Source organism: Cynoglossus semilaevis, chromosome 1, assembly GCF_000523025.1.
Source record: "Cynoglossus semilaevis isolate Cse_v1.0 chromosome 1, Cse_v1.0, whole genome shotgun sequence".
Taxonomy (NCBI): domain Eukaryota; kingdom Metazoa; phylum Chordata; class Actinopteri; order Pleuronectiformes; family Cynoglossidae; genus Cynoglossus; species Cynoglossus semilaevis.
In genome coordinates, this window is record NC_024307.1 from 11,424,099 (window position 1) to 11,450,436 (window position 26,338).

Consider the following 26,338-nt stretch of genomic DNA (forward strand, 5'->3'; position numbering starts at 1 on the left):
TTCTGGAAACAGAAACTCTCTCAGCATCTTACTCCATCATAGGCAAAGAAGCAGAGGATGAAAGAGAGGCGGAAAGCAAATTAAATGTTAAATGTTTTTGTTTTTTAAGAGTCACATGCTGGAAGTTAGGACTTTATCTCCTTTACTGTCACATAAGACTACTGTACTTGTAATAGAACCTGGTGAATATTTTAAAAGTGTAGAAATAATTAGTAGTTTGTTGCCTTAGAAGTCGTTTAATTTTAAAGCAGGTATTAACGTCAATTTCTTTTGTGTTTTTCTGCAAAACCTATTGGACAAATATGCAAAATCAACAACAATAAGTTAATGAAAAAAGCAGTTTAAAGTCGTAATATGAGGAAAAAATAATATTTTAATTTCCTGACTATGATGAAGAGTAACACTACATCACATGACAATGGGTATAAACAAACCAAAGTGTATTACATTGGAATAGGAAACTGTGCCATTATAATATAATTAAAACACAAATGAAGGCTGATATGTACGAAAACAATAATACAATAGGTCAATAGGTGATAAATTAAAATAAATAGAAAATAAATGTTTGAAATATTTTTTCAGTTATGCTAAACTTTAAACATAATCTTATCTGACAACATATAGTATGTTAATAGTCTAAATACTGTATACTGTTCAATACTTTATATCAATATAAGAAGGAGTAATAATAAAAAAAAAAATTTATAATTATTGTTAATCACAGAAATAAATTGTGTTTTTTTATTCTCAGAGGTCTATAAAGAAACTGAAATTTTTATTCTCAGAGGTCTATAAAGAAACTAAAATTAAAATAATAATTTTTAAAATCATCATCATCATTAGCAAAATCAACACCTTAAAATCTAATGTTGTAATCTAACTTTAGATTGAAGAATAGAATCCCCTGACCCTGAAATACATCTAGAATGTACCAATAATAAAAAAATAAAATTAAAAATTAATTTGAACTAAATATCTATTTTATAATTGTAAACACAATTGGATTCACACACAATTGTGAGGGTCCACATTTCCCATACTGGCCCTTTGGTTAGACTTTAGGAGTTAGAAGTTTTTTTCTTTAATTATTCTTTTAATTCAGTTAAGAATTCTGAAGTAATACAATTTAATATTATTCATTTAAAAATGTAGACAAAATAAGGGACAAAAATGACACTCTTGATATCAGCCTTACTATTTTCACTCCAGAATCATTTACAGTTAGCGAGTACAGATAAAGTGAATGTGCACTTAGATAATTATTAATAAACATATAATGGGGAGTCTTCTGGTTTTGTGCGCGTCCCCGTGAGTCCCACCCTGGCTTTGAGGCGCGTTTCCGGCCTTGATGCAGTGTGTCCGCCAGGGGGCAGCTGTGTCCCGGTGTGGGGCTGCGCCGCTCCCGCTGCATCACAGCGAGGAAAATACCACCAGATGGCGGTTTAGGATTGCTGCTCTTCTCTCAAGGCGCGGTTCCGCTCCTACGGCCAATTTTCAATATTAAAATACACACGGTTTTATATAAAAAATCGATTTATCATCGGGGAAGGTGATAACCGTGTCGGCGATGGTGGTTAAAGGTGAGTGTCCGGTGTTTTTATGCTGTTTAGAGCGGCGGGAAGGCAGACGCAGGCACAGATTAAAGATGGTGGACGCGGTAGAAGGAAAGGCTGCCTGGTTGGGGGATGGGCGCTAGCGGCTAACGGAGGTGAATGTGCTTTCTCTCCTCCTCACTCACATTATTGTAGCCTAGCGGGGCTGTTAGCCTGTGAGCTAGCTCCATACTGGGAAAAGAAAAGATTCTGCTCGAACAGTTGTCAGAAGGGCGAGTGTTGTCGTCTCAGCACCAGGATGTTTGGACACAAATTTCCATCCCGAGCTAAAGTGTGCCTTGTCAACAAATAAAAAGCCATGCTGTGTGACGTGTTTTCATGGTGTTTTTTGCACGACAGGTTCCAGAGCATCACCTTCTCTGGCTCATTTACACAGAACTATTATGATGGTGGTTGTCCACACAGTGTCTGCTGCCCTGCCATTCATTGCTGTAGATTTGCTGACTTTTGTCACCTCCTCAAATATTTGTTATTCTCAGCCTGTTGCTGTTTTATTTGATTACACACCCGCTACAGATGATGCACACGAACGTCCTGGTCTTGTCAACATAAGCATCACTACATTCTTAGGAGTTTCTAGAGCGCTGTCGACTTTTCACACAGTGGCCAGACGTGTTGTTTTAATGCAGTACACGTCAACACGTGGATGCATTGTTGCATATGTTTGCTGCATGTATAACAACATTATGATGGCGCTTCTTTTGCCTTTCCCGCCCCCTTCTGTGCGGGAAACAAGCAGGGAAACATGAGTCACATTGGGGGGGATGGGCTCCACTAGTCAGCCCTACAGGTCTGAACAGACACCAGTGCAGCCTGGGTCCCAACCCTGCACTGACCTCAGCATAGTAAAGGGCCAGGTGACAGTAGGTCAGAGGCTCCAGACTGTGTGCAAATGTCTTCATGACTCCCGTTTAATCCCAGTCACAATTACATTGAACATGCTCAGGATTGTGTTTGTTGGTTCTGCTAGTCCTGGTTTGCAGTGTCAGGAAATACCAGTGTGTTTAAAGTGTTGGACTTACTGCTTACCTGAAAGCAGCATCAGGATCCAAACAAACCAGGAGCAATCCATTGGCTAGTTATATAAAGGCCATAACCTGCAGTCATTACATTTAACTTTGCATCCCTTTTTGGAGCCAGTGCAAATAAAAATGTGCTAGGAGAATCACCTTTGGCCCTTCCCTTTAACAGTAGTTGTTTTGATACTTAACTGCATAATATTGTTGGCACAGTTTCACACCAGACTGATGCAACCTAACCAATCATTCAAGCTCAGGAACAGTATTATGGTATTCTTGACATCATTGGTTTGAATAAAAAGAGAAATGACAAAATATCACAAATTTCCTTTGTTGCACAATAATAGTTCACATTGTTCTTCCTTATTTTGCAAAGGTTCTATTTTAGAATTCAGTTACTCTGTAGCCAGTAACTCTGTTGAAACTCTGTACATGTTGTTTAACATTAACTACAGCTGGGATGACACTTTTTAAACCCAAACTCTCTGAAGACAAAGTATTTAAATTATGTTCCAGTGCTTTAAAATTGCAAATTCACTAGTTTTTGAAATACAAGAAAAAATACCACAATATCTGAGCAATATTTCTTGTATACAGAACATGTAGGTTAAAATCTGTCCAACACATTATTTATAATTAATATGGCAGTAATGCTAGCCATTATCCACACTAAAGTCAATTCTGGTCATGCATAGGGTTGGGATAGATCACCCTGTTAAGAATAGCCACATTATAAATAATTGTAAATCTATTATGTCCTAGTGCCTACATTGAGTTTTTCATTGAGAGTGACCAAGATGGACAGTATTGTGAATGAGCAGATCAGAGGGACTGTTAGGATAGTGTAGTTTGGACATGTAGTTAAAGAGGTTAGATTGAGGTGGTTTGGACATATGTTGAAGAGAGTTTGTGGATATCGGACAAAGGTTGTTGGAGATGGAGTTGCTTCACTTAGTCAGGTCTCTTAAAAGCAACACATTTTCCCAAAAATGAGATCAGCTGCTGGAGTCAGTATATGACATCATTCAGTTTTTCCCATCAGTGGAATGGACATATTTTCAGATAATGATGTTCAGATGGTTTCACTGGACCTGTGTCATGACAAAGTAATTCAGGGAGCATAACAAATCATTTTCACATATGAATCGGCTAGCACAGAGTCCAGGGGGTCGCTCTGGGTAGTCTTTCGGAGATGTGCTGGTGAAGACATTAAGTATGATTTACAGTCCTACTTGAGGTTCTCACACAATGCTTACCATATATGCACATATATGCATGACCGTTGTCTTTGGCTAAGTAAACTCTAAGTTCACTCTTGTTTGTAATTTATAGGTATTGCAGTAACTTGATGCACTGAAAAATATAATGGTTTGGTCACTTTTAGAAATCATATCCAAAATGTCTTTGTTTGACACATAAGAAGACATGACAGAAAAACTGAGACTGTCAGGGTTAAGTTTCAACTGCAGTGCTCTTCAGAGGAAGTGCAAGGGAGAGCCATATTTGACATTCTGCTGCAACATATTGTGTCACTTCCTGTTCTGCTCTGTTTAGTTATCAACTCTTTTCAACTCACGGTCTTTTTGCATAATTTATTATTATTCATACATTTTCTCTGTTCTAGCCCAGCTTTGTCATTAGCTTGGAAAAAGTGGATTGGGAATTTTAGCACTTATGGTTGCAGATGGTTCTTCATTTTGGTTGAACCAATGCTAGCCGTTGCATAGCTTTAGCTTTTTTGTGTACAATAATTTCTGCTACATAAAAAAGATATTAAATACAAGATGTTCAGTGGTGTCCTAAGAATCTAATCTTATTGTGTTTTCACACCAAGGAGCTCCTTTAATGTTAAACATATTGTTTCTATAAAGTAAAGAAAAATTCCAGTTTGTGACCTCTGCCATTGTTGTTGTTAAATGTTAATCTTGAAAATTTCTCACAAATTGAATCATAAAAAATCGTAAAAAATGTCCTATCAGATAAAGAGGACTAATGTTGTCCATTAATCCTGGTAGCAGTTGAAGCCTCTTTGCTTGTGTTTTCTCACTGTGAAAATTTGATTTTGTGCTTAATTTGCAAAGAAAAAAAATCAAATCTCACAGAGCTTGGAAGTTCATATGATAACTCATCTACACTGAGCTCTGTTACTATCACAAATGACTAATACTAGCATCCTCTGCTATTGTACACATTACTATTATACATTTATATACATTTTTGCATCAATATGATGATCGAAAATGTTGTTGCACCACTGTCCTTTAGTCATTATGTGAAAACATAGAGATTTTTAGATACGTCCACAACAAAGACTGATGGTTTTACTCCTTATATTAAAGTCACTGTTGTAGAAGGTTCTGTTTTATAGCTTTGAGATTAGAGCCCAAAAACATCTTTGTATTCTTTATTTCTGTTCACAGTGATGAATATTCAGTGGTGCACCAGTCTGTCATTACCACAGCAGTTTGAAGCTGATGTTCTAAACTCCACACACTGGTGTCAGGAAAACCCTTAAACGCAACTGACACCACGGCTGAAATCTCTTCTCTCTTCATCTGTCATTTTATTCGATGCTATTCCCCTGCTTACCCATGATAAGCCTGAGAGTCGTGCTCATTGGGGCTGCTGTAATTTAAAAAGATCCTAATGGATAGTAATGATTTGTCACAGTTTCTGATTAGTAGTTTTAAACTAACTTAAAACTTATTTTACTGGTGTTGCAAAGCAATGAAATGATATATCTGTATTTTTAACCTGGTTTTTGTATAATTTACATGCCTTCTGGTGCTGGTCTATTGCTTTCACTGCTGGACCATAGTGTGTTTTTGTTGTGCTTAAAATGTCACACCTGCGGAGACTGTTTAATGGGATTGGCATTTGTCAAAGCCTATTAGACAAAGACCTTGATCTGAGAACGAATACTTCCCCGTTTTCTTGTTGTCAAGCCTCTGCCAGACTGGAGTACAACCAAAGGCTAAATAAGGCTTTATTGTGACTTTTACCTTCAGTTGTTTGTGTAAATGAATATTCTTTATAACTAGGGCTACCAAAAACTACACAGTATGTATGAGTTAAAGCCAACTGCTTTAAATACCAATAATTAAATACAACAAACCGTGTCCTGCCAAGTACATAAATTAGCTGAAGAGGCAAGTGACCCAAACATGTTGATGACATATCTAAAAAATAACACTATTGATACTTTCCTAAAAATAAGTGCTCAATTCCAACCCTATGAACTCCAAAAGAACACAGAAAATAAAGACACATACAAACTCCACCATTTTTAATACCTCTAAGTTTATATCTGTCCTGGTTTTGAATTCTTTTTAGGGCGAACATATTTGTCAACTCCCATGTTGCATTATATTGCATTATTATATTTAGCACAGATAAAAAAAACTCTGTGAATAATTAGTTATGAATGAACTGTGGACAATTGTACGATAAATTGGCAATAAGAATTTTAATCAATCGACAGCCCCGATAATAAAACATCTATGCAGAAAATAAAACATAAGGAACTCTTTCACTGCAGATAAATTTCAGTCAAAATCTCTGCTCTATATTTTGTTTACAAAAATACTAGCTCACAACCCATTCTTATCAGCAGATTTTCCAGTGCTTTTAATGAATCCCCTATCCCACGGGTTTCTCAACGTTCATCATTCTTTCAAAGACAGGCATGGAATCTGTACAATTTATTCAAGGCTAAATGTTTTCAGGCAGATTCGTTCCATTTCACACTTTCTTCTCCTGGTGAAGATTTGGTGTTAAAGCTGTCTCTCTGTGTCTCTGTTATAGCCCCCCCTCCACCAACTCTCTGCTCTCATATGACTGTGTGTGTACATACAGTACAGTCCCACACTACACTGCCTAAACCAGTTCTGTCAGCCGCGGCTGGTTAGAGGCCCTCGTTGTCATGTGGTTTCCTGTTGTGTGAACTTGTTTACTTCAGTGTCAGCTCATGTTAGAGAAGCACCTTATAAATCTGTGAATCAGAGGAGACAGTGTTTGGAAGCCACAAAGCAGTGAAAATAAAACAATGAATATTTAATATTTAAAAAAAGCCCCCCCCCCCCCCACTCCCCCTCATATAAACAAGCTTTAATGCACACATTGTAGTTAAAGGTTTATTGCAAGGGTATTGTCTGATTTGAAGCAGCTAAAGAAATTTGCATTAGGAATGTTGCTGGCCATATGATTCCAAAGTTCTTTGGTGTCATTTTTTTCTCTTTTTTAATCAAATATAGCACTTGCTGCACCAGTCTTTGGTTAACATGCCAATGGATTGTAGTTTTTGTGCACACTTGTAATTATATTTTCCACTTCACAGTTTGTTAACATGCCAATGGATTGTAGTTTTTGTTCCACACTTGTAATTATATTTTCCACTTCCTCACAGTTTGGAGCACAATTTTCATTTTTGGCAACTTAAGGCTATTGTTGAGCTAACTTTTATTTTTCTTTTGGCAGTAACTGATTTTTTAAAACCCTTGGACTTCTTATGTTCTGTGAAGCAAAAAATGAGCCAGAATAAAAAAGTATCTCGGAGGATTTCCACAACCGGTGAGAACACAGTGATAATGTGCTTGTAAATCATTGTTGACACTTTCAAAACAGAGAGTCTACGGCACGGTAAAAACGCCCATTCAAGAGTGTGAGGCATCTCGTGGCATTCCTCAGCTTTTGCATTCTCTTAAAGTGGAATCACAAAGCTTTGTTTCACTTGAGAAATGAGGAGCCACCTCACAAAGATGCCTCAAGTTTCTCCCTGTGGACAAAAACGCACATATTAATAAGGGAAAGATCGATTTCCTGTGAAAGCAGGGAGCAGGTGGTTTGCATTCAGCATCATTCCACCTCCAAGCTCTGATTTACAGATATTATTAGCAACTGTCGGCTTCATCTTTCACTCTATACAGTGTGTAGCGGTGCTGGTGGTGTATGTGCACAGTGAGACTGTACTGAAAACGTTGAGGTGTCCAGACTAGCTTGTCTGATAAATTGACGCCAACCAGTTTTTTCCCCAACAGCATCTGTGAGGTTTATTTGTGTGTTCACAGGAAAGGTGATAAAGTAATGTTATTCAACTGTCAGGGTCAGCGGTAATGAGAAAAGAGGTGTATCATTCATGCTGTGTGTGATGTCTCCCTGGTGGTGTAGTTACAGGGGTTGTTTGCGAAGCAGAAGTTGCTTCCTACCTTCAGCTGATTCACAGTTGTGTTGTCTAAAAATCCTTCTTTAAATAATAATATTGAAATTTATAAAGTACATTGCATTTAATCATGAAATATTTCCTTTCTAGTAGAAGTACTTTCACTTCAAAATGAACAGTACTCAGTGATCACTTCAGCAACAGGGCGAATATGATTTTTTTTCGACAGTAATTCTTAGAGATATACAGAGATTTGACATTATTGGATGTGTTTGACAGTTAGTAGAAAGTTATGTTGGAGGAAGGTTGAACGTCAGTCCTCCAGTTTCATAATACACCAGTGTAGGTTGTTAGGGTTTACTGAAGCAGCAGCAGTTAATGCACATTTTCTTTTATGTCATTTCTCCATATTTGCCACTTGTGGCCTAATACGCATCTTAGTCGTAATTGGCTAGTTATATGAAGCACTTCATGTTAAGCCACATATGGTGTCCAATCATATATAACTATTTTTGACCTTGTTGAATTTATTGTTTTGACATCAATGACGATTCTCTTACGAGATCTTTTCATCTTTTTTGTTATTAAATAACAAGCACCAGAATTATAAATAATGATCATTTTGGTGGACATTCGACTTATACATTTTACAAACCCCCTTTCTTTGTATGGATTTACCTTTCACACAACATCTCCTGACTTGCATTTTGTAGACAGTTTATACCTGCGGCATCTTGACTGGCCTGCTGTCCTGACGCTGACATCACTATACTTCTACACAAGCTCCAAAACACTGAGCTATTGTCTGCAGAAAGACCTTATTATAAGCTGCACCTGAGACAGAAAAGATCAGGATCAGTGCTCGAAGCTCGCTGTATGCAGGGGTGGGTTTAGGTCAGTGGTTAGATGATTCTCTCTAAGTTCATGTTTCCATATTGTACATCTCAGTATGTATGTTTAAGAAACACAAACATTGTATGTTTCTTATGTTTCTAAATCTGACTCCAGACCAGACCCTCAAATCCTCAGGGTGTCTTTTATACTTGTTGAGGTTGGAGTTGGCTGCGAGCTACAGCATACACACGCCTCCTCAGCAAATGGTACGCTGATGTGTGTATCCACAGCGAGTGCCGGTTGTACACACTCTTACTTAATATTGATTTGATGACCTGTGCCAAGTCGATTGTGTGGCTGTTACACTATTGAGAATGAAGAGGTTGCAAATCGCTAGGAACGTTAGCCCAAATAAGCCCTCCTTAAAGTGCACTACAAATAACAAGCCACATTTTTTGAATAGGATTGGCAGCGCTATATGTCAATCAATATTTTGAAAATAAAAGTGATCTTTAAAGTCTTTGAATATATAAAATCAGCCCTGGGTGAAAATGAAAGTGAAGTGCATTTGTAGTTTTACTCTAAGAAACTTGATTAGCCTCGTTCACATTGATTTTCTCTTAGTTTGGCCAGATATAACGATAGTACGTTTGCTCACTTCACTGCACTCAGACTCACACTGCTCTTTGCACAGAGGATTAAAGAGGTTTCTCTGACCCTGTTGCTCAGCTAAGGCAGATTATCCTTAATCCATCTTCCTTATTCACAGATGCCGTGTTATTAGATTATCTTCACAAACCGCATAATCACAACTCAAACCAATTAATTTAACACAGGATAAGACAGACCCCTCGCAGTCTTCACTCCACAGGCTGCTGAACATTGCAGCCAAGGTACCAGTCATTTACAATATCTGACAGAATCCAGGGAAACAGTAGGCTCCAAAGAGAAGCCCTGTCCTTCACTCATCATTAGTTTCTCATGGGCAATAACAGCCATGGTGTTCACTTTCACGTTCGAAATATGCTATTTTGAACTGGTATATGTTTATATTAGGTGTATGGATATATAATACTGGGCATGTACCTGATCCTTTCCTGCCACAAGAATATTGTTTTGCTGTTGCACAGTTGACTTAGATAGAAAGATGGAACTTTATTAATCCTTCGGGAGTTCCCTTTGGGAAATTTAGGCTCCAGCAGCAGCAGTACAGCACCAAAACAACAGTAAAAACACACAAATATGTAAAATACAATAAAATACAGCACACTGCCAATGAATATGGGAAACCTGAGCAGTGGATGTTAGTAAAGTAGACTTGCAGGTACATCCTGTGTACTGTGACTGTGACTGTAATCATCTATGGTGCATGATTGAATATGTGTGGCTGCAAGCAAGGGTTAATCATTTCATCAATAGATGTATCAAATAAAACAAAGTTTGCCTTTGGATTTAAAAATAAAAACATTTTTTCTTTTGCCTGTGACACTTCCACAGTTCTCCTAGTTGACAAAGCATTAGTGCATCCTCAGCAGAATAAGGTTCTCCTATGTAAGCATTATTGAAGTCTTTTGTGACTAAATTTCATTTTTAACAGTTCCACCTCCTCCCCGTCTCACTGCTGGTGTCAGACACCTGGCTGAATTCTGTGTACTCCACTTGCTCAGAGCACTGTTTAGAATTAGCCATCTGTTTCTTCCTAAGCTCACTCGCCTCTCTGCAGTTCCCTCAGCCTCTGTCTTTATCACAGCAGTTATTATTCCCCTCAGCAGCCGCACTGCATGACTTCATGACATTCTTTTTTTAAGTTAATATTATGAAAAATAAATCTAATCTAATAAACCACAGGGTAACTCAAGGTGAATCACAATTAACATTGATGATAATTAATTCATTTATTCATTAATTCATCTAAATGATGAATGAACACATGAATTGTTGATGTGGAAAAATGTCAAGAACAACATACAAATCTGTAACTCTAAACTATACCTTGACACAGTAAGTGGATTTGAGTCATTCCTGTGTATGTAGAGGATCTCTTGTCGTATGCTGCGAAAGTTGTTTTCCAAATTTCGACGAAGCCCTTGACCTCAACAGTATTAATCAGTCTGCAGTCTCTTGTTATCTGTTTGACAACTGTCTCAGTCAGCTTGTCAGCTGTAGAATTACTTACGCCCTGCACTGGCCTCGCCTGAAGTTGTGGATGGAGGGTGAAATCAGTGGATATACAGTGGTTAATATGACCATTTCATAAATTGATGTGATTTTAACTGCTTATTTTTTTGAGCCCTGGTTGTTATTAATGTATCACTATCATTCATTTCACGTCTCAGAGTTGCCAGCTTTTCTTGCTTTCTCATGTCTGATGAGGTCATCAGCAACTAAAAATGGCTGTGAGAACAGTCTCTGCACTGACAGAGAGTGTGTGTGTCTTTCTCCACATGTGTCTCTGAGTGTGTCCATCATGTTGCATCCTTTTTCATCCCTTTCTGTAAAAATAGGCTAACTCAAAATCTAGGCCAAGGTGAGAGGAAGTAAAGAACAGAGACATAAGAAAACCATTAGCTGTTTTCTTCCCTTTTCCCTCTGCTTCTACTGTCTCCACTTCCATTGTCATACCCCTCCATTTCCTATTTGCCCCACTGCCTCCCAAACAGCTCCCCTCATTCCCCCCACCTTTCCCTTTCCCCTTCTTTCGGCACCATTTTGCGTCAGCTGCAGCTGAGCAGGCAGCCATTGCATGGTGAAACAAGGGCCTTTTCCGTCTCCTTAACGTCTTTCCATAGACATGCCCTTTCCTTATGATCTATTTACCCTTTGTTGACAAAGGTATTTCTGCCAGAGTAGAGCAGAAAAAACATAATTTCAGCAGAGATAGTATCAGCTTGTGAATTCCACATAGCAGACCTCCCCAGCCCTCTGCTCTGCTAGACCTGGATTGTCTGCTTTTTAAGGACGACAGTGCAGCGATGATAACAGATGGTTGTGCTTGTGTGCGTGTGTGTGCGTGCACGGTAACATGACAGTGTCGGACTCTGTGACTTGTGTCTGCGTCTGATGTTTATCTCTCGTGACATAACCATAATCTGGTTAAACCAGATGGTCACAGTTCAGCCTCAAGGCTGTTTCACATCTCAGGGCCCAGGCTTTATGTTATCAGTATGTTTGGTTGTTGGCAGCATCTAACTGTGCAGTTACTGTTGTTGGTGCTTCAGGTCTTACGAGTGGCCCCGTGAGGCTGTTGTTGGCCTTTTTTTAAAAAGACTTGTGTTTGCTGAGCAGGCTGTAAAAATTCACTGCAGACTTTTATTGACTGTGGTCACAGCAGCTGCCAGTAGCCCAGCGTCAGTGACGTGTTTTCCTTGATTTTGTTTTTCAGTTTTAACTTCCTTTTGTAAATAATACACCATGCTGACAGGCGTGAAAATGCATGTCACCTGACCTTCCACAAATCACTGGGCTGAAGCCTGGTACAATTGGAAAAAGTGAAAACAGACCATTTTTTTTCTTTATCTACACAGTCAAAGCACCAATTGAATCCCATTGGTGTATTCCTTTTGAATATACATAGCTGGTATCATAAATTGCAACACATCTCATTGACCAATGAACCAGCCACATTTCTTTCACAAGTCATGATATTGCTAGGATCATGACTCATATGACCGATTGCAGTCACGTTGTGTCTAAGGTTCATTTAAATATTTATTGTGTTTGCAATGACCTCAAAAGCTGTTTTATTGTATTTTACTCTATACTGTTCTATTGTAATTTTCTAAAATGGAGCAACATTTTTAATTATTTACTTCATGTTCCGACAGTAATTAGGCTTTTAGATAATTAAATAATAATGATAAAGGTAATATTTTGAATTCTTACCATGAAAAATCTTGGCAAACAAATTAAAATGGAACAGATGTGACTGTTGGCTGATCGGGGCTGTTCTCATTTCCAACTTTATCTGAATGACTACAAGCGATTCAGAAATGAATTTCATTTATATTTGGTTGGTTTTTTTTTTTTTATTATTCAAATGTTTCAGAGTAGATTTAGTTTTCTTTGTGAGTTTGTGTTGCCCTATCCCTGACACCCAGCAGTTTCCATGGTCACTGTTTGTTTGTTGTTGCTTCAGGTTACCTGTGCATGATTGTTTTTATTTTGTTTTTTATCAACAGCACACATTCACTTCTACTTTCTTACTGGTCAGATTCTAGTTTATATCCTTTAAATATGAAAATAAAATAGCTACAGTATATTGGCTCTTATCCAGAAATAAGTATCAGGACTGGAAAAAAAAGTCATCCTGTGACTTATCCAGAAATAAGTATCAGGACTGGGAAAAAAAAGTCATCCTGTAAATACACTTGAACTTACTACAGTACATCTTCCTTCCAGTTAATAAACAGAGGGTTGAACCAGCTTTTTAAAAAAAATCTTAAATCTGTATTCTGGCTATGAAATGCACATGAGTCTGATACAGGCAAGATAAAGGCAACATCTTCTGTAACAACCTATAGAAGACGTGCACATTAGTAGTCTATGTAGGTAGTACTCAGTACTATAAGTAGCAGTTGCTCAGGACAAAATGCCATTGAAATGTAAGAATATTTCCCCCTGAATTATGCATGATTGGAGCTTCAAATGTTCCGTGCATTAATGGTTACCTTCTGCAGGGCAATGGTCAGAAGAGTTCAGCCAGGCGTCAGTGGCACAGATAGTCCTTTCCTTGTTTGCTTGGGCAGCATGCCAAGAGCTAGCCTAACCGACTTGCCTGAACATGCTATTATTACACGACGAATCGGAGGAGGCAATTAAAATTCTTTCAAGGGAACTCCAAAAAGTCAGAAAAGGTTTTATGTCGACTCAAACTACATGGTCTTAAACTGGTGTTTCCAGCTGCCATTTCTCTTTTAGCCGAGGAGCAATGATCCTGAATGTAGTACATTTTTTGTGATTACAGTGCTGGCAGTATATTATCTGGCACTGTGGATGAAGAATGTTAAAACTGAGTAGCTCATTCAGAAATGGAGTATTCTAGAACAAAATGTCTGTTTTGTTTTTTTTTTCTCCAGTGGCTTGTGATCACCGATGGTCTATTATTATATTTGATTATAGAGCTGCATCTCTCATCAGCTGCTGCCAAGACTTTCCTGAGAGGTTTTTTTTTTTTTTTTTTTTTTTTTTTTTTTTTTTTTTTGGTGCTCGGTGCAGCTACAGCTTCTGTCTTTTATTATTTTTATGACCTTGGACAGATTATTGAGAAAAGATTTCTTTTTGGTATTGTTCTTAAATGTTTGCTTTTTTATGAGCTCTGACTGTGCTGTATCCTTCAGAGCTAAGGTTACCACATTAGGTCATTGTCATCTCATAAATATTTGGTGTAACACCAGAGAGATCTTACAGATAGATATGCATAGATACATATATATACATGTATGAGAACCTCAATATTGCCATTTGACTAGATATGCATAGATACATATATATACACGTATGAGAGGATTTTGTTGTTCATTAATAAATGACAAAGGTAATTATTTAAACTAAATATTGTTAATCCCCCCCTTTCAGTTGCACTGATTTCACCTACACTTCTTATATTTAACTTGTGTGAATTTATTTTAAATAAATTATTATTTACATTTTTGCAAGGCTTTACCTTACACACAGTAGCATCTGTCACCTCAGGTTATGAGGTTTTGTATTAAAGCACTATACCTAAAAGAAAAGCAGCGAGAGCTTCTTTATGCCTTCATCAATTATTGACAAAGAAAAGCGACCAATTATATCATAGTTTTCTGTCACATTGTCCAGGCCTCTTCAGTTTCATGTATGAAACAGTAAGACCAGTCAGCTGTGAGATAACTGATGTCCTCTGATGTTTTTTATTTATTTTAATGTCAAAGCACATGATGACACACAGAGCAGCCTGAAAACCAGCTGTATAAACTCTAACCAGGTGTTTCTGGCAATTACACACACCCTTGTGTGTATTTTAATGAACCTCTACTCTGAGCTTTCTGGTTAAATTGCTTATTCCATTTTGACAGCCGTCATTAATCTTTCAACATTCGCACATATTCCTCAGTTACGGGTAACTCTCTTCATTTTCGTAGCGTTGCATAGATATTCACGCAGACCTCTCAGAAACTGTGTGTTGTGTCTGGTGGAGCAGAGAATCTCTCGTCACTTTCACCTCCTCTTGAAGACTGACCTTATTTTCCAGTCGTTGGATCATCCCTGGAGTCAGCAGGTCCATCCTGTGTCACTTTAATTGAATCTATTTAAATTCATCCTAGCTTGAAGTCATCCTCTCACCTCGAGCTCTTTTTTTACCTGTGGATTTACAGCACAAGTGCATGACAGCTGAGTGTTAAATGTATTCTCAGTTACCATTTGTACTGCATTACCAAGTTCTTTAGAGAATGAGGTAAAGAGTCTTTTAGGGGTTTTATGGTGTGTGAGGTCACAATGCAATGTGATCCCCCCCCAACAAATCTACAAACTACCATACAAAACACTGGCCATGTGTGAAACGCATAAAACTAGGGCTGCAGAATTATTGCCAAAATGATAATGATTTGTTTTTATCAATATTGAAATCATGATGATTAATCACAATAGTTCATCATGTTAGGTAAAACATATTTAATTGCAATTTTTATTTTTTTTAAAACAGAATGTGAATAATGCTTTCAGCAATCATGAAAAATAAAACATTAACCACAGACAAAAGTTTTTTGACATTTTTACATACACCAGCATATCACCTTTTACATAAAAAAAACATTTAGTTTGCAGACTGTAGATGATCTTTGGGGTAGCCAAACTTCTAGACCTGTTAAGGTAGGGAAGCTTCTATGGATGGAGCTCAAAATCAACATTTGGTTTGACTATGAATAAATCCTCCTAAGGTAACCCAGGATTACATTGAATGTCAAAATTAGGTTCTGTTTTTCACACATAAAAAAGGGAGGGCATATCCTGGAGTATAACAATACGCCTGCAGTGTATTGTTATACAATACACTGCATCTCATTCTTAGGTAAAAAAAAAAAACATGTCCATTAGGTAGAAAAAGTACTTGAGGTCTGTAGATTAGATGTTGCTACGGAAACTATCTTTACCGAGATGACTGCTGTTTCAGGGTTTATTTGTTTTATACGGCCATCAAGTTATTAATAGCTGTACCTATAATGCTGCTGTGTCCAGTTTTGAATAAAAGATGAGGAGACAGCGTATGTTTGCATAAGTCTGAAGAGACAGCGTTAAGCAGCTTTAGCTTGTGCCACTCACTGGCAGCTTTGCAGTGGTGCTTTAGTCAGTGCAGTCATTATGTGGAAGTCATTATACGTATGCTGTTTGGCCCAGTCAGCTCTGTCCCTCTGGCTGATTTTAATCTTGTTACACTTGTTCATAAGGAGATGGACAGAGTACTTTTCCCTGAAGTGTCACTTATTTTTACCTTGCCACTGCTTGCGTTGTGATCAGTTGCTTTGATTCTATGCAATCCTAATGTATTGTAGAACAGAATAATCAGGATAATTATAACCCATTTTTAACTGATGAGCTGAGGATACCCAGAGGAACCACACTACCTGCTAAATTTCATTCACTTGTATTTTTTAGAGGTATGGAAGATCTTGTGGCCGCTCTTAAAAGCAAAATGATTTTGCAGATATTGCAGATGTTGCAGGGAAGTTAATGATGTGTGACAATGTGGTGGAATGCATAGAACATAAACAAGTCATAGCCACATGGAAAGTTATTTTCCTCATCCACATTGAAGATCACTTTCGGCTTTTCCCTTCATTCAGTGGTAGTTTACGTGATTTGAGTTTCTACAGTGATAATAATCATTCTTGTTTTGGTCTCTCTATCTGCAGAAACCTCTTTCCCACGTTTCTGTCCCACTTTTCTGAGCTCTGTGATTTAATCTTGCAGTGCTTATGAATGCGATGTATAATTTATTTGAAGAACAAGTATAAGCAGGTTGAGATGTTTTGAAAACATTTTCCCTGAATTTTTGGTAAATATTAGCAGAAAATAACTTGAATGTGCCTTGGGATCAGAGTTACTGGAATAATATGATCATCGGGGCTAATGCATTACACTGCATTTAATAACTGAAGTTTTTCTACAAGCTTATTTGATGAAAGTTATATCTTAAAAAGTAGAAACAACATGTAAGGACATATGATCTGGACTATAAAACCACCATTAATTTTAAAAGAGGTACAAATGGGTGGGATTTTTAAAAAGTTGTAATGGTCGCTTACACTCTATCTTGCCAACAGGAAACGTGTCACAACATCCGAAGGGGCTGAAAGGAAGTATACCTCAGTAAATATTTAAGTCTAGTCCAGGAGTAAAATCAAACTTAATCAGATTATTTTTGGCATTTTGCCTATAACGACTATTATGCAATAGATTTTGCACAAACCTAAAAGAGACTAGTCAAGCTTTATATGACATGGCTAAAGTTAGCATGTTAACGTCCTGACTGTAACTGGCAGGCTCTGCTTTGTCGTTTCATTAGCATGACAATGATGCCTCTGACCTGCAAACAGCTGGTGACTGGAGTCACAGAACAACCTGAGCCGTTTGCTTTCAACAGCAGCACAGTGCAATCGGGTTACTATGCAGCTTCAATAGATGTTGCTGTATGTTGATATGTTGGGTTTTTTTACGTATTGACCATTAGTTTTTCTAACAATACATTGTCTTGTTTTAGGTTTTACCTTGAAACTATCTAATCTGTATAGTTATTAACGGTGATGTGTATTTGCAAGTAGCAATGATGTTAGCAGCATATGTAGCTTCATAATACAGAAATGATTATATTTATATTTACGTTTTTAATGTAATGTTCTCTAACAACATTTCGGTTTACGTTTTTAATGTAATGTTCTCTAATAACAGTGCTTCTCGTCCTGATGCCCTTTCAAGACCTTTACACCACCTCTTTTGTCATCTACCTGGTGGTGGAATATAACCTACTAGCGTAGTACCAACCCCAATACTTACATTTCTATTAGGAATGGAAAGTGAAGTCCAGATTTTATCCTCCAGAGTTGGACCACTTCTAAGCCCATTTAATATTGATTGTAGAGACAGAAATAGCACACACCTCGTCTGGCTTCATTAATTAATTTATCAATTGATATTTAGTCTCTTTTTCCAAAAAACAGATGACATTTGCTTTAGAAATCCTGCACACGTCATTTTTTTCTCTTTCTCTTTTCTCACTGTTCTTTCCTCTACCTTTACATTGACTGTAGGGTTTTAGACGACCTAAACCTTTGACACAATTAATTCAGATGGTGTTACGTATTCACTGGCTCTTACTCAAAACCAGCATCTGTTGTTAAATTAATGATAGGCATGTGAGGAATACGCAAGGTGTGAAAAACTGTGCTTTTCTCACTTCCCCCAGATGTTGACATTTTCTGTTGCTGCAGTCTTGAGTTTTCTCTCAAATGCTGAGCTGTCTTAGTTTCTTTCAGTGGGGGAATCAGGGGGTGACTGCATTTTATTCCCTAGAGATGGTGGCCAATTATAACGGATACATTCCTGGTTACTCTTGTTAAAAGAATAAGCAGCAGGGAACAAGGAGATGTGTGTCTGTGTGTCTGTGTGTAAAGTGTGGCACCTCTGGTTTGTAGGCAACATCACATTTGTCTTTAAAATCACCAGTTACAGAGATTGTTTGAATGCACTTCATGCAGTCAGTCAGTCCAAAGCAAAGAAATAAAAATATTTTAAGATAAAATAAAAGAATTGTCAATAACTGTTAGACACTCAACATTAACATTTTCCTTCCAGAGTCTCATTGCCTGGAGCAGTTACTTCCGTTCATCATCGTTGACTATTTCACTGCAGACCAATTGGCTGATGTGATGCTGCATGATTCCCAGCAGTAGTGTCTCTAGCTTCCCTTTAAAGAAGGCGTATAGAGGACAATGTCACAATTTTATTGCCAGTGGCTTCACACTCGCTGTTTGACTATGGTGTGCAGAAAATGTGATGGTGTTTGACCAGTTTTTTTGCATTATTTTGACGGTAATGTTATTTCAGGGACTGTAAAACTTCTCCTGTTATAAAAAGCACAAAGATCGAGATGTGGAGCAGTAAATCTAATCTCCTTAGATTAAAAACAGAAGTGCCTGTGGGTTCTATTAAGATAAACAAGGTTCATCTTTTCAGATGCCAAAACATTGCACACCACCTTTAAACACCTGATTGCACAACATCCACTCCTGACAGTTACCTAACAAAAATGGCTTTTACGACTCTGGAAGCCTCACGCTGACAACCATCTGCTTTCTCTTCTCACAACAACTCTGGGTTTAAACATTTTGGGCCCTCAGGTCTATCTCCCATTTTTCTTTTTGCCCAAGGCCAAGGAAAAAGCCTCTAGCTGCACTTGTCTGCTTGAGTACTGCTTGTATTGAGTTCTTACACCTGAAGTCGACGTGCATTAGGATAAATATAGCTCTCTGTTGGCTTCAAGTCTAGCGTTTACAATGACTTCAAACTGAAGGGTGTAAACAAAGACGTGAAGAGTGTTTCATCCGTCTGTGACTAATAGACACCTCTGTGTTCCCCAGATATTGATTTAACTGTAGCTCAGCACCAAAGTGCATTGATCGTACTTTTCTAATTTAAACCAAGGTTTCATTCCCTTTATTTATTTATTTTTTTATTTAGTTATTCTGTGGGAGTCTGCTTCGATCAGATCTATTTACACACATTTACACACCTGGTGAAGTCCAGTAAAGATAAAAAACAAAAACCTGTGTAGCAGCTCTTTCATCTTTCACCTTCGATTATCATTATCTGCATGAGTTAATGATTATCGTAGCTGTTTATTCTTAAACTACAGAGTCTCAGAGTAATTATACCTGTAAACTGGACAGTATCATGTTAAGAAGTGGCTAGCTGATGTCTTTTTTCCATAGCACTATGCAATACTTATACTCTTTATACCTTTTCCTCGACTCTGCTGCTGCCAACACTGTTGAGCGTTTTGGGATGAATAAAGGACTTAATCTGAATCTTATCATCCAGAGATGTCACCTCTAAAGGCTAGAATTAAAAAGATATTCTTTCACTTTAGAATTGTTTCAGAAGAAATTTAAACTGGTATATCTTTTTAATTTCTACATTTCTACTAGATTTACAGACTAGTGCACACTTTGGGGAAAATTACAGCTACCACAACCAAAGTGGGATTTTGCCCCTGAACCTGGTCGCTGGTGTATAAACCAATGTTGAACTGAGGCGATACCATTGGCTTGAAGTTATGGTATAGCATTGATCCACTGATTGGATCTGTTACCGGTCCAGTTGTGTCCCCCCTCCCGCCCCTTTGGTTCCTCCTATCTACCCTCAACCAATCAAATATACCCGTCATCACCGGGCTTATGACCCACACCAGTTGCTATGGCAACGTCGGCCTGCCTCCCAGAGAACATGTCATGCATGTTAAGTGGTTTTCAGATGCTCACTCGTTGTCTTACATTTCTCTTAAGTAGACACACAGTCACTGAGGATTATGACGTGTGGAAACACTGATAGTCACCATGAGGGTTTATTTAAAAGCCGCTCCAGCTGCACTTACAACTGCAAAGAACTGTAGGCTGTACCAAACACAAGTGGCTGCCGTTTGATGTTGAGTTCACTGTCCCATGTTTGTTTTTGTCTGTAATATCCCAGGCATTGTTTGACATAAATTTATGAAAATGTATGGATTATTATTTTAGAGTTTTTAATTAAAAAAAAAAGTCTTTCTGTAACAGTAGGATTAGGTAAATACTTGGAAATGTTTGTGGTTAAAATCCATTCATCCATTTAGAGTTCTTAATATTTGCTGAAAAATATTTGTCTCAGCATGTACCGTCACTATGACCAATACATATATATATATATACACATATATATATATATATATACATACATATACATATATATATATATATATATATATATTTACATATACATATATATATATATATACACAGTATATATAAACATATATACATACACAAACTAAAAGACATTGCTAGTTTACCTAGAGGAGATGGAACACGGTAACCACTGTTCAAAGTCAAGCTGCTTGGCCACACTGTGATCCTTTTATTTATTTATCTTTCTTTCACTTCCTCTGTCATTGACAAATGAATTATTTCATCATGTTCTAATGGTTTATATATCAGCAGCCTTTTATGTGACTGAATGATATGACCGAACGTGTGCTTCTCCATAATTCAAATGCAGTAACATACAGCACAGTGCTCTTTTTAATGGGGTTGTCTCACATTGTCCGATGCTTCTGGTACTTCATCAAGAGCTCGAACAAAGGAAGACATTTGACTCAGCATTTTCTCTTTACGTTGCTTGAGCACACACGTCTGTTATTCAGCAGTGACACCTCTGCTCATTAAAACACTCATAGTATCCTGGGACAAATCAGTGCCGTTCTCTGCTGCCTGCATGAAGTAATGGAATGAGTCAGACCCAGCGGTGTGTGATGGTGTACAGCAGTGAGCAAGAAAAACCAAGGGGTCGGCATGTATAATTCATTGTTCTACTCCAACACTGCTTGTTTGTTATTTTAAATGGGTTTTTGTTTAATTAGTAGGAGTGTTTGTTTTTCTTTTTGAAATCTATGTCTATGAATTGAAATGCAGTGAGAGGTAGAGAGCTGTCGGCAGCGTCTGTTGTCTCCTCCAAAATTCCAGGATAGAGTCTGCAAATTATTATATATATCTCACGGATCTGTGCTTTCATGTGTGTGTGTGTGTGTGTGTGTGCACGCTCATGTTTGAGAGACAGAAAGTGAGACTAAAAAATGAAAAAATGAGAAATTCACATACTGTAAACAAATTCTAATTCTAACTATAACCAAATATTACACGAACCAAAATGCTTAGTGAAGAGGGAGAAAAACACAAATAGGTCGATTTTTAGTCCCTAATTTGTCCCACGTCACTGACTGCATTCCCTCACTGTGTCACTACTAAGTACTTCTGACAACTCTAGTGGAAGACAAAGCAGCATCTCCTCTTCTGATTCTCATTTAAATGAAGTCTTTATGCTGTGGTTTGTCAGTGTTGCAGTAGCAGCATTTACTCGTCTCTAGTTTAGACGGCGCCTTCTTGTAGCCACAGATGATGTATGGGATTATTTTTTGATGTATTAGTTGCTTTGGGATATAAATTACAGGACCAGCCAAACTGCTAAAAAAAACCTCATGAATTATAGACTGAAAAAATAACTTGAATTGTCCTTATTTTGACCAGAACGGTGTCTAAAGTCTCAGGTTCTACTGTCCTGAAATAACAATAACTGTAATGGTAGTAATGCTGGAGGTAAATGTAAATGTTGCTCGATATGAGGCTCATGAAAAAACAGCTCTGAGGAGGAATAATTCAGATGGCACTGGCTTGTGTCTGTGTCCATGCCTACACAAGATAAAAATAAACTTAGATATAGGAGGGTAAAAGATTCAGAGGGGAGTGGGGGAGGGTAGAGAGCAGAGTCATCAGGTGAGAGAGTGGTGAGATGACATGACCCATAATGCCTTCTGCTCTGGATCAGCCGGTGATTTTATCATGTCATAATGTTTTATAACATTACGGCTTCCTGTCAAGTCTTTGGACAAAAGTGTTGTGGACAATTGTCCTTTGTGCTTTTGATTGGACGAACAGGCGTCCAGTGTGTGGTGTTGTCAGGTCTAAAGCTTCTTCTCAGGATGATTTTGAGGACTTTAGAAGGACGAGTGTATAAAATGTAAACCACTCAACGTGATGAGAGAGCAGGGGGAAGAGGGTGAAGGGTCAATGTTGGCTAAAGATGTACGCATACAAATGACTTAGTCCTTGTAGATGGATGGAGTTTGTTCCCAGAACACAGAGAGCTGGTTTACAGTTTGGCACTTTAGGGTTTTCCCAGAACACAGAGAGCTGGTTTACACATTAGTTTTTGTTTTTTCTGTTATGATTTAAATGTTCTAGCATTAGCCAGAGCCAGACAGACAAACACAGGACTGGTCAGGCTCTGGGCGTTTGGCAATGCCAGAAATACTAGCACAGATACAAAAAGTAAGGATATAGTTTTGTAACATCTGAGTTACCTACAAAAAATCTCTGGGCGTTTGGCAATGCCAGAAATAGAGTTACCCACAAAATGATTCAACTATTAAGTTAAGCACAAACCTTTATGTGATTCGCATCACAGGAAATCTGCAACACAGACCAGGCGTAGATTCAGGTTGTGACCTGGTACTAAAGACGCCACTCAGAATTCTACAATAAACGGACTCTACCATGACGTCAGTGCCGGCAGATGTTTTAGATGAGTAGTAAAATAGAGTATTTTCATACATGTTTTTCCTATTTGTCTTAGAAGTGTGTGACTCACTCCTGTATTTTCTGCTGTATTTCTAAGTTCATTCATATAAAGAAACAAATGGCAGTAACTGAATGTTATGAAACAACCAAAATCAGACTCTCAACAGACACATGTATCTGTAGCCTCTGCTGCTTCACTCCAGAGATGGAGAAAAAATGTGTGTGTGTGTGTGTGTTCCCAGTCACACAGAGGTCTCTCCTGCCCCTGCTATTCCTCAGTACAAACACTGTGTGGAATACAGCATTTAAATACACTCTCTCTTAGCCTGCCCCCTACTGTTGCCCAGACCAACGTTCAAACACACACATCTACACTCACACACACTCTGGGGAGAATACAGCGGTAAATCACTGCTTCAGTTGCACCAAACCTGACAGGAGGGTTTTTATGACTTCACTCTATTTTAGTATATTTTTCTAATCCCACTCTTCCCTCTTCAGCCCCAGTAAGGCTCTCTGAAGTTAGACTTTGACACAGAGGACTTTGTGGATCCTGCTGCCCCCCGTGGTTAAGAGTGGTACTGCTCAAATTTTTGATCTGCCTTCACTAGAATATCAACAGGTCAAAAAAAGAAAAGAATCAATAACTATATTTACATTTGGCTCCTGTCGACTAATACATAAAAACAGATGTAGTCCCATGAATCACTTTTAGTAGAAAAACATTCTGGAATTTAATATGGCACCGTTTATAATCCCGGACATTGTAATTATTGTATTTGCTACGTAATATATGGTTTTCAGCAATTAATACCAAACACATATCTCAGCTTTACCTCTGATTTATTTTGTGACTCACATTTATTTTGCCCTTTTTAAATACAGTTAAATGTCAATATTTAAGTACAGTTAAATGTCAACATATCAAGTTTGTTGCTCGACTAAAATATTTTGATGAATTTTCCAAATGTCTTCACGGTGCTGAAGTAATTTGTCACCATTAGTGTGTGTGAGTGTGTCTTTGTGTCTCTGCCCTCTTTCCATCCCACAATATTTTGCTCTTGTAGTTCTCAAAGTAACCAGTTGGTGTCGTCCTTTCCCCGCTGTCAGCTCCACGGTGTTATTCATCTTAGTGACAGATTGAGAGTCTGTTCTGACACTTGACTCGGACGCTGTAAAAATGTCACGTGTGGAATGACTTATAAAGCAAACAGAGAATTTGTTTTGAATTTATTCAGGATTTCACTAAACCGGACGATGAAATGTCAGTTTAATTAGCCTTTACCTTAACTGCCATTTCAATCCAATTACCCTTTAGTATTTTATGCCATGTTTCCCAGTCCTGTTTGTTCTATTACCTACTGTATAACAAATGTAAAAATGTCATTTCCTTTAAAATGCCTTTAAATTATCTCCATCTGTTTCTTTACTCTTTCAGGAGCAGGAGAGAGTTAAGAAGCAGAGTCTTGTCCATCCTGGAACTTCTTCTTCCTGCTGTTATCGAAACCCCCCACCCCCACCCTGTCAGCTGCCTCATTCCACTATCACTTGGACCTGAAACACAGCTAGGGGAAGACTGAAGGCACAGATCCAGAATGATCACCTCGGAGCTTCCCGTCCTGCAGTGAGTGAAAAAGTTTCTCAGTGAATGTGTGACATCATCCATACTAACAGCCACACAGGTTGTTTGTCTGAATACTGTGTCACTAACTGCTGTTAGAAAAAAGACTTTATCACGTCATATTCAGAGAACATGTTTTTAAATCTATGCTGTCATGGCCCAGGTCTGTCTTTGACGGTGACATCCACTCCAGGAAATGCTGGTTAGACACAGGAGAACATTTAGCAACGGACTTATTCCACCACAGGAAGTCCTTCCTGCCTCTTTAACTCTTCCCTAAAATTTGAATGAATTTTACACTTAGCACAGTGAACCTGCTATCTGCCCTGTGTATATTTGTTGTTATGCTTTAGGATTATTTATATAATTAATTCCCTATTAATTATTTAATTAATAAATTCCCTGTTTCTGTCTCTTACACTTCCGTGTGTTTCTGGTGTTCCGTGGTGAATTGTTTTGCAGTAACAACACAAAAACACCAATAGTTTTCCCTTGGAATCAATAATACATTTCTAGTTTTGTTCCTCATCCTGATTTAACGGTCAATAAGTCGTTGACTCGTCAGCCTGTATCAGCTTCATTCTTCATGCCTGTAGTCTTCCTAGCCTCAGATGTATTTACTTGGTGGATGAATATGAGCTTCAGTCATCTTTGAGTCACATATTTGATTTATTTGTTCCTTCTCTCAGGGACTCATCCAATGAGTCTGGGGCCACAGACACTGTGGGCTTAAGTATGAACATGAGTGAGATGGACGATCCTGAAGTAAAAGGAAAAAAGAAGAGGGGGAGGCCTGGAAAACAAGCGCAGGTACGAGAGCAGGTCAACGGAGCTCGTGGGACAGTCATGAGAAAATCCTCTTTATTTCATGTGTTTATAGATTTATTCATTTGTTTGTCTGCGTCTTGGTTCTTTATAACAGTCGGCCAATAAGAAACCCCGGCGGTCACCCACAGACAAGACGACGCCTGTGGCAAGAGGCCGAGGTAAAGCCAATGGCGTTGCTCAACACAATGGAGATGGCACTGACCTGGTCACTCTGTTTGAAGTGGTCAAAATGGGCAAGAGTGCCATGCAGGTGAGTGACAGTAGCTGTTCATGTATGTTTGTCCAAAAGAGAGACAGAGAGTTTGTAAATATAGATGTATGGTGTTAGTGACACACGTGTGCTTCAACAGTCTGTGGTGGACGAGTGGATTGAGTCGTACAAACAGGACAGAGACCTGGCTCTGCTGGACCTCATCAACTTCTTCATCCAGTGCTCAGGATGTAAAGGTAAAATTCCTCAAACTGGAAAAGGTCACGTTGGTCTGTGTCAGCTGACACACGTATGTGGATATATCTGTTCATGAAATCCTTTCACTGCTGTGTAACCAGGCACCGTGAGGATCGAGATGTTCAGGAACATGCAGAACGCCGAGATCATCCGTAAGATGACAGAGGAGTTTGACGAGGTAAAATCCCTTTAACTACAAATCTTGTTTTTTTAACAATTTTTTTTCTAAAGTAGCAACGTCTAAGAATTTATTAGCCAACCAATATTAGCATAATTATGTAAACCGGTAAGAGTCGTTATCAGGTTAATATCGGAATTGGAAATTTAGTGTTTGGACAATATTAGCCTATTGGATATCAGCAAAAAGTTCATATCGAACATCCCCTAAAAAGAGTGATGAGCTTTTTAAAAATTAATCAACATCATGAACAACATTCAGTCAGATTCAGGTTCAAAC

The 26,338-nt window shown here is 38.1% G+C and overlaps 1 protein-coding gene across 1 annotated transcript; it reads left to right on the forward strand.

Moving 5' to 3' along the window:
- Window positions 1-1,363: 1,363 nt before the first annotated feature.
- LOC103379368 (cohesin subunit SA-1-like) lies at window positions 1,364-26,089 on the forward strand. Its single transcript, XM_008310905.3, has 6 exons — window positions 1,364-1,583; window positions 24,423-24,608; window positions 25,295-25,415; window positions 25,528-25,683; window positions 25,784-25,880; window positions 25,983-26,089. The coding sequence occupies exons 2-6, from the start codon at window positions 24,580-24,582 to the stop codon at window positions 26,072-26,074; spliced, it is 495 nt and encodes a 164-aa protein (XP_008309127.2). The 5' UTR covers window positions 1,364-1,583; window positions 24,423-24,579; the 3' UTR covers window positions 26,075-26,089.
- Window positions 26,090-26,338: the final 249 nt, after the last annotated feature.